Source organism: Mytilus edulis, chromosome 4 (assembly GCF_963676685.1).
Source record: "Mytilus edulis chromosome 4, xbMytEdul2.2, whole genome shotgun sequence".
Lineage (NCBI taxonomy): Eukaryota > Metazoa > Mollusca > Bivalvia > Mytilida > Mytilidae > Mytilus > Mytilus edulis.
In genome coordinates this window covers 65,634,654-65,647,008 of record NC_092347.1, presented here as the reverse complement: position 1 = coordinate 65,647,008, position 12,355 = coordinate 65,634,654, and the positions used below count along the sequence as shown (strand labels likewise).

At 34.6% G+C, this 12,355-nt stretch overlaps 2 protein-coding genes across 2 annotated transcripts in view; one reads left to right on the top strand and one right to left on the bottom strand.

The window, feature by feature from the left end:
* LOC139520256 (myosin regulatory light chain A, smooth adductor muscle-like) overlaps window positions 1-12,355 on the bottom strand; it is a 396,856-nt gene that overhangs the window by 324,762 nt on the left and 59,739 nt on the right. The window lies entirely within an intron of this gene.
* LOC139520247 (uncharacterized) lies at window positions 22-5,582 on the top strand. Its single transcript, XM_071312733.1, has 2 exons — window positions 22-1,449; window positions 5,257-5,582. The coding sequence occupies exons 1-2, from the start codon at window positions 22-24 to the stop codon at window positions 5,539-5,541; spliced, it is 1,713 nt and encodes a 570-aa protein (XP_071168834.1). The 3' UTR covers window positions 5,542-5,582.

The window sequence follows — 12,355 nt, the reverse complement described above, 5'->3', positions numbered from 1 at the left end:
GAACTATTTGCAAAACTTGGTATGCGTACTGATCCTACAATAAATTCGTTCTGTAAAGTATTAGAGGAAATTCACCAACATACAAAAGAAAGGCACCTTAGCCCTCCAGAAATTGACTGTACGATAAAAGCAATGCTAGGACTTATGAAATCATTGCAAAATCTTGAAAATCCTTTAACAAAACTTGAAGTGAACGTTTTGTTCCTTTTATCAGAAAATAATCTGTTATTGCCATCGGATAATTTAAATTACGACAGCTTAGAAATTCCTCGAGAGAGTTTGAAAGGAAACGCAGAATTAACTTTTATAGCAAAACTTGAATGTCTCGGCTTTAACGTAGCTGAGTTACCTGATTTGTTCTCAATATTGCCAGAAATACATCGCCCAGTATCAATTAAGTCAATTCTTACAGAAAAATTGACAAACAAAAAAGTTCCTTTCAAAGAGAGTCAAACTGTCTTGGAACTACAGGAATGTCTAACCAGTGATACTTTTATCACAGCTGTTTTAAGATTTGTCAAACATGACCAGCAGTTATTGAAAAAAGACTTTAATACAGGTACGATGAAGACAGTCTTTGCTAAACTAAGGCGTTTACGTCTATTAACAGTATCAGAATTAAAAACATCTTTGGTAGATGAATATGGACGTGAGTGCTCGACCACAGAAAAGGTATGCTTTTACTTGGAATCCGCTGATATAATGTACATTGACGACATAAACTTAAGGACAAATGATTGGTTACAAGCTTATGATGTTCAACTTGAAGAAACGCTTCGGAGAATTTGCAATTATAAGTTTTTGCGTGGAAGTTTACTAAAAATCCTCAATATTGTGCATATGCAATTAAATTTGATCCAGGACAGATTAACGCAAATTGGTATTCCTTTTATTGAAGATGCTGATTTAAAGCAAGCTTGGTTTCCTTGTCCAGGCTCTTTTGTTCCAGTGGACTTGTATTCGTATATACGTAGTCCACTGAAACCCATTCACGTCAAAGAGTATGCGGTTACGAAATATCCTCGGAATAACTGCAATATAGACGGAAATCTTCAATACATATATGTTATTATTACTATAATTGTACAAATGAATGGAAGTTTGTTTTACTGTGTAAATGCCGGTGATAAGATCAACCGGTCTACTTGTATTCCCGAAGTAGAGATTCTGGAAGTTCATACATACTGCTCTGAAAATGAACCAGAGGGTGAAAGTAGTCAATCGTTTGCAAATAGTTCATCCGAATTTGCATATAGTTCGAGTTTTCATAGTACTACAGATTCTGCAAGAAATTTCCATTGCAGTGGAAAACCTAATCCACAAATATATTTAGGTCGAAAATGGTTAGAACAAGCACATTATGATTTCAAGGCAGGGATGGTTACCTTTGCTGGGATTGAGAGCACCCCCTTCAAGGGTTATAACTGGATTTGCATTCAATGTCAGCAGGTAATAATTGTTTTCAGATACGACTTTCTTATTTGGTGGTTTTTATCGAGCCTGCGACTTTTGTCGCAGAAAGTTCGACATAGGGATAGTGATCCGGTGGCGGCGTTAGCTATCTTCTTAAAAGCTATATATTGTAGAAGGTGGAAGACCTGGATGTTTCATTCTTTGTATATGGGTGCCTCATGATACGAAGTTTCAGTCAGTCACATGTCCAATGTTCTTGACCTTATTTTCATGGTTCAGTGACTACTTGAAAAAAATGTTAAGATTTTTTTAATGTTAAATTCTCTCTTATTATAAGTAATAGGATAACTATATTTGGTATGTGCGTACCTTGCAAGGTCCTCATGCCCGTCCGACATTATTCACTCAACCACGATCTCATTTGATGGATCAGTGAACAAAGTTAAGTTTTGGTGGTCAAGTCCATATCTCAGATACTATAAGCAATAGGTCTATAATATTCGGTGTATGGAAAGAATGTAAGGTGTACATGTCCAACTGACAGGTGTCGTCTGACCTTGACATCATTTTCATGGTTCAGTGGTAAAGTTAATATTTTGAGTTATGGTCTTTTTTTTCTAATACTATATGCAATAGGTCAACTGTATTTGGTATATGGAACTATTTTATAATCTACATGTCAGTCGCGCAGGTTTTATTTGACCATGACCTCATTTTCATGGTTCATTGCTCAGTGTTAAGTTTTTGTGTTTTGGTCTGCTTTTCTTAAACAATAAGCAATAGGTCAACTATATTTGTTGTATGAGAGAATTGTTAACTGTACATGCCTGTCTGGCAAGGTTCATCTGATCTTGACCTCATTTTCAGGGTTCATTGGTCAATGTTTAGTTTTATTGGTTAATGTTAAGTTTATGTGACAGTTGTAATAAAGCTTTATATGTCCTGGTACCATTGATAACGATTTACACCACTGGGTCAATGCCACTGCTGGTGGACGTTTCGTCCCCGAGGCTATCACCAGCCCAGTAGTCAACATTTCGGTGTTGACATGAATATCAATAATGTGGTAATTTTTCTAAATTTCCTGTTAACAAAACTTTGAATTTTACGAAAAACTAAGGATTTTCTTATCCCAGGCATAGATAACCTTAGCCGTATTTGGCACAACGTTTTGGAATTTTGGATCCTCAATGCCCTTCAACTTTGTACTTGTTTGGCTTTATAAATATTTTGATATGAGCGTCACTGATGAGTCTTATGTAGACGAAACGCGCGTCTGCCGTTCTAAATTATAATCCTGGTACCTTTGATAACTAATTATATTTAGGACTATCAACATCGCATGCTCACATCATTCATTTGTATTCATCATTCATCATGTTGTCTGTGAATGCAGGCTGTTTTGTTTGATATATTTATTTTATGTCCTATGTACCATGCATAAAATACCGTAAATTAGGTTTACCGTTTTGCAATGGATGTCTGTATTTTGGAACAATGATTTTTACGTTTAGTAATGTTATTTCCATACATTCACAAGGACAGAACACTTCTAGGATCATTACATTTTGAAACGTTGTATTTTATTCCAGTTGGGTCATAACATTTAGCCCTTTTTAAAATATTTTTTGGATTTCGAGGCTGATTTCTTATATATATATTGAGGGACAACTATTTATCAGCAAAAAAATCTCATCCTAACACTGATTAGTGTAATTTTCACACTTATAACATTAAAAGTGCAAATGCGGCTGCCGCCATCTATGATACTTTATGTGTGTGAATAAGACGTGAATATTTTATGTGTGTAAATAGAACTAGAGTGTTTTTGTGTATATGTTCAAACCATTTGATTATTTGGACCATAGGTGTAAAGTCATGTGTTTGAGCTTTTGATTTTGTCATTTGATTAAGGGCTTTCCGTTTTGAGTGCTCCCTCGGAGTTCAGTATTGTTGTGCTTTTTCTTTTTTGTAAATTTATGTTAAATATTTGATTTAGATATTTCTTTTAAGTTGTCTTCCAAATCATTTGTCAGGACAAATAAAGAGAATGTATAAATAATTTAAAAAAAATGTGATATGATTTCCAATGAGACAACTCTCCACAAGAGACTAAATGACACAGAAATTTAAAAAAATAGCCTTAGGTCACCGTTAGTCCTTTCAACAATGACCAAAGCCCATACCGCATAGTCGGCTATAAAATGCCCCTAAATGACAATTGTAAATTAATTCAAACGAAAAAACTAAAAACCTAATTTTATTCTCAAAAAAATAAACAAAAATTAAAAAAGCAAACGACAACTACTTGGTTACAGGCTTCTGACTTGCGACAGGCACATAAATACAGAATGTGGAGGGGTTATACATATTAGCGGGATCCCAACCCTCCCCTTATCTTGAACAGTACAATATAAGCACGAACTATTAAAATCAGTTGAAAAGGGCTTAACTCATCAGATGGATACAAATAGACATAAGCTTGTATGCCAATGTGAAGTGACAACTGTAAACTATATTTTGTCGATCGGATTTCGTATGATTTAGAAATATCAGGCTTTAGAATATTTAAAAAGTGCCTAGAAAATCAACCTAACAATGTTAGAGAATATTTGTTTCTTTACATCCTCCCCGGCTGGGGCTGGAACTTGTTCTTTTCACTTCATATTTCAGCGACAACACCGCATATATAGCATTGCGCAGACGCCTTTGCCCTCCTCAAACTATAGCTGATAAAAATCGGCATTCGATTCGGGATGTGTTACCTTCTCGTTGGAATTAAACAAGGACATCTAACCGCAATACACAAAGTAATTTTAAGTGTACAGAAATGATCATCTACTTATACCTTTAACTTGTGAAATAAATCGAATTGGTTATTCATCGTCACTTTATTTGTTTCATCATATAAATGTTTATGGTCGTATCATAGCATAATAATGATTCAACGACTGAACATTTAAATTTTATAAATATTTCCAAATCTAAAACTTGAACACTAGCATAAACTCTTTTTATGTCAAATCGAATGATCATACTTATAAAATTTATGATAGTATTACACGTTACACCAATCTAAAAGATGTATTTAGTAAAGTTTTATTAAGTTCATGCCTATTTAACTTACATCTTGTTAATTACCTGTTTAACAATTTGAAATATAAGAGCTATTATACTAGAGTCTTCGAGCACGCCTTCCAAAGACCAACTAGATGTATATTTCTATAATAGATATAGGAAGATGTGGTATGAGTGCCAATGAGACAACTCTCCATCTCAATCACAATTTATAAAAGTAAAGCATTATAGGTCAAAGTACGGTCTTCAACACAGAGCTTAGGCTCATGCCGAACAGCAAGCTATAAAGGGTCCCAAAATGACTAGTGTAAACACATTCAAGCGGGAAAACCAACGGTCTAATCTATATAAAAAACGAGAAACACTTATGAACCACATAAACATTACAGTACTGGGTTTAGCTATTTTTAGACGTCAATTAATTTGTAAAGCCTTCATTAAATGGAACTTGGCAGAAGATTTTTATATTTTGTTTTATTTTTCTGTATTTTTCAGTAACGCTGACTTAGTTCGATTTCATTGAACAATTACATAAAGTCTGGAGTAACATTTTTAATCATAAGTAACTTTATTTTATTAAACCTCATAAAAAGTTTTTTTTATTTGTATCATGTTTATAATTACTGACACATGGATTACCTTTGACAACAAAATTATACTTTTTTAATGACATCAGTAAGTGCAGGCTAGACATGGGTTTTTGCCTAACACTTTGCGGATTTAAAATTTTCATTTTTAAGACATAGACAAATTGTCATCTTACAGGCAGCAGAAAAGGCAATCAAAAGTGCAAAATGTGCCACTGATTATGACAGTTTGGCGATGTCACACAACTTGACTGATAATATACCCGATTTCGATGGTAGACTGACAGATTTGGCTCTTCAACTGAAAAGAATACTAAGAGACGTCAATCTTTTACGATACCCAGATAATCAGGGTACTATTCCAGCAGATAGATATTCCAAAGACAACGCTACACAAGCTCTTGAAATAACAAATGAAGTTCTTCAATATGTATCTGGGAAATATTTTCCAAATGAAATATGAGAATTGTACATTAGTTTTATTAAACATTATACTTAGTAGTGTACGTTTTACAAGTGCTTTATGATTTTATATATGAATATAAATAAATTTTGTGTATTTACTGTCTTCTGATTGGTTAAAAGAATTAGGTTTATTTTCAATGTTATCAATTTTTATGGCGACACGCCCTCTCTAACGTTGTGTATTCATACGCAAACATCTGTGTACGATGTTATCCTTATCAATATATATCTTTGAGCCTTATTTTTGATAGAAATTTATTTATAATGAATGGCAATAATTTATTTCGAATTTATTGAACCATAAAATTAATTTTTGACTCTTCACATTTAACATAATCCGCTTCGCGGATTATTCAATGTGAAGAGTCAAAAATTAATTTTATGGTTCAATAAATTCAAAATAAATAACAGCCATTCATTAAATATAACGTTGAAAGTTAAAATAAATATTTGTCATATCAACATAACAGTCAAATTGTATGGATCAACTCTGTTCAATTTTGAATGACGATACAAAATAGGTAACATATTGCATTCGTCAATTTATAAGTTTGGTCTCACATTGAGTTCAATTCAAATCAGTCCTTTATGCATCAAAATCATTACTCTCATGAATTTTTTTATAATCTTTCCTGAAGAGATTCATTTTTGTCGAAGTGAAAATATCAAGTTTTACTTAAAGGGAAATAAGCTGTGTTATTCATATTTTGCTAACTGAAATTATTATATTTGATTGAAAAATCCGAAGAACAAGGAATTAAATTGGTGTGTCATTTTGTTTAGTTTCTTTTGTTACCTATTCTGACATCGGACTCAGACTTCTCTTAAACTGAGTTTTATTGTGCGTATTGTTGTGTGTTTGTTTTTTTCTACATGGCAAGAGGTAAGGGGAGGGTTAAGACCTTAAAAAACATATTTAAATCCGCTATATGTTTGCGCCTGTCTCAAGTCAGGAGCCTTTGGCCTTTGTTAGTCTTGTATGAATTTTAATTTTAGTTCCTCTTGTATAATTCGGAATTTGGTATGAAGTCCATTGTCACTGAATCAGTGTACTTATTTTGGGGCCAGCTGAAGGACTCCTCCGAGTGCGGGAGTTTCTCACTGCGTTGAAGACCCATTGGTGGCCATCGGCTGTTGTCTGCTCTATATATGGTCGGGTTGTTGTCTCTTTGACGCATTCCCCATTTCAATTCTCAATCTTATGTACTTACACGAACGGATTCACTTGCAAGTGAATTATTCATCAGCGATGGCTTATTTTGCCAAACTAAACCAAGATTTTCACCATATTATTTCCATTAATGATATAACAAAAGAATATCATAATTTTGTGCGTCTCGTAGGATAATGCTCCTTTAAAAAGTTGAGTCATTGAGTTCAATTTCACTTAGTAAAATCGACACAAACAACTTCTTGGGTCGTTTCGAAGTGTAAATATGAACCGTCGGTTCAAAACAAAGACTTAACTCCTATGATTTGTTTCTATTGTTAAACATAGGGATGTGGATTACATTCTAGCTTCTTTGTTCTACCAGAGGTGATTTGAGCCGGATCACAACTACCAGATCACCCTAGCTTGAGTTTCCTCGTTCTGAAACTTTTTGGCGGGAATGTTAAAATACAACAATTAAACTTAGAAGATCAAATATGTTTATGGAAAAGACTGCCTCTCAAAATCGTTGTGATTGGTTTAACGCCGTCACGTGGTGACCCCCTATGAGACCGTTACAGGGGTTATTAAATGTCATAGGGGGTTCGTGACGCGGTAATGGTGATGTCATCTATTAATGTTGTGTTTTTTTTATTATTTTTCAACAAAACGCGGCAGAAAAAGTCAGGCGATTTTACTAACCCTCTATGGATCCGTAGGGGGTCAGTAGCGAACCATATAACTTATAGTATTATATAAAGTATATCATCATGGTTGTGTGGCGTTCTAAACTAGAATTTAGAAATTGTATTTTTTTTTCCGATTAATCTCAAACCGTAGGGATGTAAAATAGTTATCCAATTCAGACTTGGTGTGTCAGTGAGAGATCACCCTGTGGCCGCGTCCTCATGAGATGACTATTACAGAAATATCGGTACACAAAATGGACGTTAGCGTTAATTTGATTCAATTTTATATTGTGGTTTGTCAAGTCTTTATTTGTCAGAGGTCTCAATTATTTCAACGTTACTGTTCTGATAGGTAAAAATATACCAGTATATCCCAACCCCCCTTTTCGTTCGTCATCCGATTGCCTGGTAGTCCTATCTCGACCACTGACGAACCAATCATAAAAAATTAGGCAAATGTCCCAGTCAAATTTTTAAAACTAAAGATGAACACATACATCTTTATCAACTCCAATAAACATATATCAGTCTTACTCATTGCCCTCTTTGAAAGATTGGCAGACATGCAGTAGAGCTATAGACGGATAGTTTAAGGCCGATAACGGATCAACAAGAACAGTATACCTCAGGCCAAATACATTATCACTGCGTTCACACTCCAGTTACAAAATTTAACGAAGACGGGATATGTTATGTTCAATGTGGATTTCTTAGGCACCAGCGACAAATATTGATGGGAAATATAGAAGAAGAATAAACTTTTCCGACTGAGCTTTTTTTTACTGTGCGACAAAATATATCCGAATATTTTTCAAGTATTGACACCTTACGTAAGACAAAACTTGGAATATGCAGAGGAAGTGTAGAAAATAAAAAAGACATATTACTCACTATTGAGGTTGTGCTGAACACTTCATTGTAGAATTAAAAAAAAATCCCCTGCATGTATATGCCGTGTGTGTAACTAACTACGAGATAAAAAAAAAAAAGGATCCATTCATTTTTACTATGAATCTCAATAAGGTTTATTTTTTTCTATGTTGAAAAGACCACTTGTTTTACGTCAACTGTAATCGTAAGTATAAGTGTCATCCTAGGTATACACATAGTTTCCGCAAATATCTAATATTAACACATTGGAATGTACTGCATGCCTTTTGAATAGTTCTATATCGACATACCTGAATCAATAAAAGAGGGACGAAAGATACCAAAGGGACAGTCAAACTCATAAATCTAAAACAAACTGACAACGTCATGGCTAAAAATGAAAAAGACAAACAGAAAAACAATAGTACACATGACACAACATAGAAAACTAAAGAATAAACAACACGAACCCCACCAAAAACTAGGGGTGATCTCAGGTGCTCCGGAAAGGTAAGCAGATCCTGCTCCACATGTGGCACCCGTCGTGTTGCTTATGTGATTACAAATCCGGTAAATAGTCTAATTCGGTAGGTCACATTCATGAAAGGGAAGGGGATTGTAGTTACGACGTAAGGAACATATCCGATATCATTTGTGAAACGGTTATTCCATAACGGTCAACCAACTCGTGATGGCGTCCGTAAAATTTACGAAGGGATGATTTCAACTTCACCATTTGGAACTCTTGGTTTAATAGCTTCCTTGTGAGCAGTAACCCTCTATCAAGAAAATCATGATAGTAAATGCAAGCACGGGAATATCGTGTCAATTGGGAGATATATACCCCGTATGCAGGTGCTGCTGGAATGTTGCTACTTAGAAAAGGAAAGTTCACAATTGGAAAGCTGAAATAATCTCTTTTGTCGTAAAGTTTTGTTTTCAACCGACCCTCATTGTCAATTTCTAGATGTAAGTCAAGATATGAAGCCGACTTAACTGTATCTGTAGTATCCTTTATCTCCAATTCGATTGGATAGATGCGTTCTACATAGTCACCAAATTTTGAATTGTTTAGTGAAATAACGTCATCAATATAGCGGAAAGTAGAGTTAAAGGATATTGCTAACTTCTTTTCTTTCTTCCTAAGAAGTTCCTGCATAAAGTCAGCCTCATAATAATAAAGAAACAAGTCGGCAAGTAGAGGATCACAGTTTGTTCCCATTGGGATGTCGACAGTCTGTTGAAAAACACGTCCTCCGAACGTTACAAATATGTTGTCAATCAAGAAATCAAGCATCTTGATAATATCGGTTTCAGAGAATTTTTTGTTTGAATCAGAGTGATTCTTTACAAAGTATGATTTATCCCTCCCTAAGACAAAATACTTGTATCTACGTTACCATTCTTTTTTTATGAAGCAAAGTAATACCAACTCTTTCAATTTGTCTTTTAGTTTGGAATGTGGAATACTTGTGTAAAGAGTAGAGGGGTCAAATGTTTTAATACTGTTACAAGATGAAAGAGAGTTAGATTGTATGTACTCTAAAAGATCTTTGGAATTTTTAAGTATCCACATCTGATTCACGCCACCTCTAGAATAGGCAGTTTCACAACAACTTTGAAGCCCGTCTTTGATTGCTGATAAAATAGATGTTAATAATTTAGAAAGAGGTTTCGTGGAGCACTTGGAAGACCCAGCAATATACCGTTGTTTGTAAGGACACTTATGTAGTTTAGTTATCCAATACAGTGATGAAAGATCCAGTTCTTCATCTTTGGTTGAAATACCAAAGGAACAAAGAACTGACCTATGATTATCCAGGATTTCCTCTTTGGTAAGTGTCGTGAGGGTATATGTTGAGTTTCCAAGTGAATTGTCAATACCTAATTCGTTTATCAAGCAATTAATGTAGTGACTTTTACAGACAAAAACGATGTTATTTGGGGCTTTGTCTGCGGGCGGGGACAACAACATATTTATCATGAAGGTCGGATAAGTGTTTAGCAACATTGGGGTCTTTAAAGATTGACGTAGCATGGGCATTGATGGACCCATTCAGTTTCTTAATTCTGATTTGTATTAACGACCTCACTGCCTTAATCCATTCGGATAGAGTGTCTACGTCTTCCTTTTCACGTTTAGCCCATTGCCTGGCATAATCCTCGACTGAGTCCATCAAAATTTTAAAGTTGTATTTCCAATTGATGGATTTAGGCTCACAATATTTCGGACCTTTCGATTACACATTTCGTAGAGAAGTGTTATTAACAATGTTAAGGTCACCGGTAATAACGTGGCCAGCAGGATTATATGTGAATTGGGAACTAGCACAAGTGCAATCAGGAGGTTTAGACTTGAAGTCGTCAATATCGCGATTCTGCAAAACGCGTTTGTAGTTGAAAATTTGTGTTGCAATAGGTTTGGTATAGGTATAAGAAATTATTGGTACAGACTGGTCTTTGAAATGAGGAGGTATTTTCGATTGAACTAATTTATGATGAAGGATATTGCCTAGGTTGACGCCATCGAGACCTTTGTTGGCAAAGGAAAGATTTAGAAAAGATCTTTTCTCTTTTTCATCTTTTCCAATGCGAACTGGCTTGAAAATATCCGAAACTATAGCTTGAAGTTTGTATTGGTTTGAATGAGGGTTTGTAACAGTGGATTCCAAACATAAATTGAACAGAGAATGAAGTTTTGAAAGGGTTAATGAATAAAGTTTCGTGTGAATGTGATGAATACCTAACGGCTTTTGTATGAATGACAGCAAGTCATTAATAGAGACATCATGCAGAGAAGGTGATGTATAATGACGATGACTATGACTGCGTCTACGTCGAGGAGTCGAGTTGAAAATATTCATCACATTCATCGAGTTACACGAAGGACTAGATAGAATACCTATACCATCAATTTTGTCATTGCAGCCGTACGGTGTTGCAGTTCCCAACTGTCTAATCCAGTAGTCTTCTTTTTGTCTACGAAGAGTCGTTGAAAGATTAGGATTTTTTAAAGCTATGGTATATCTTTTCGATAATGCGAACTGTCATAGAAACGGTGGAATGATCGGGCTGATTGAAATGCTGGTATAGAATGTCGTTAGCATTGAGGTTAATGTCTGATCTATGACCGCACATACGTTTGTTTAGCCTTCCTTTCGTTTCACCGACGTATACCAATCTGCAAAGGTTGCACTCTAATCCGTAGACGACATTTATCGATTTACAATTCAGATCATCGTAACTTCTGGTAAAATATGACTTCTTGGTCAAATTGCTAGTGAATTCAGCATCTGTAATTAAAATAGCACAAGTTTTGCAGCCTTTGGTCTCATATTTTGACTTGCATTTAAAATAAGTTTCTCGAGAAGTCATTTTGATATGTAGTTTCTTCCCTTTAATTTCTTCCAATTACATATGTGTGTTCCTTTTATACTATTTTAGTTATTTTCACTAGAAGAGCTAGCAATTACTTGCATTAAAAATGTTGCTTAATGTTAAAAGATATTTTAATTTTGATTTGTCTGTTGTGATACATTTGAAGTAAAATCTTGTTATATTTACCTTAATCAGTTATCTCTTCACGTTTAACAGGTATTTATACTACACAGGTAGCATTTATAGCAGAGAGCAATCATCGTGGTATATGTAAGTAGAGCTTCAGTCACATTCAATCTATACTCATATAACTATGTGAACTGTTTCTTCACTTACATATCCACGGCGTTTGCTTTTTTGCATAACACGCCAATCTTAGATGACACTTGTTTATATATACTAACCATGCTTTATAGCTTGCTGTTCGGTATGAGCCTAGGCTTCGTGTTGAAGACCGTATTTGACCTATAACTGTTTACTTTCACTAATTGACTTGACAGAGATTTGTTTCATTGGCAATCATACCACATGTTCTTATATTTAATAACTGAGTTTTAATTGATATTTATCGCGCTTTTTTCATGAATATCTTGGTAGTTGTAATAAGAAAGTACAAACGTACAGATCATATGCATGCAAACGGTTCTATGAAATAAACATTAGACATTATTTCTTTTAAACACTCATCGGCCCTTGACAGGCGATATATAAACATCACAACACAA

What these genes read in the sequence shown, in the direction of transcription:
- LOC139520247 (XM_071312733.1), top strand. Translation starts at nt 22, where the DNA reads ATGCGTACTGATCCTACAATAAATTCGTTCTGTAAAGTATTAGAGGAA. An exon ending in TTTGCATTCAATGTCAGCAG is followed by an intron (nt 1,450 to 5,256) that starts GTAATAATTGTT and finishes GTCATCTTACAG; the next exon opens with GCAGCAGAAAAGGCAATCAA.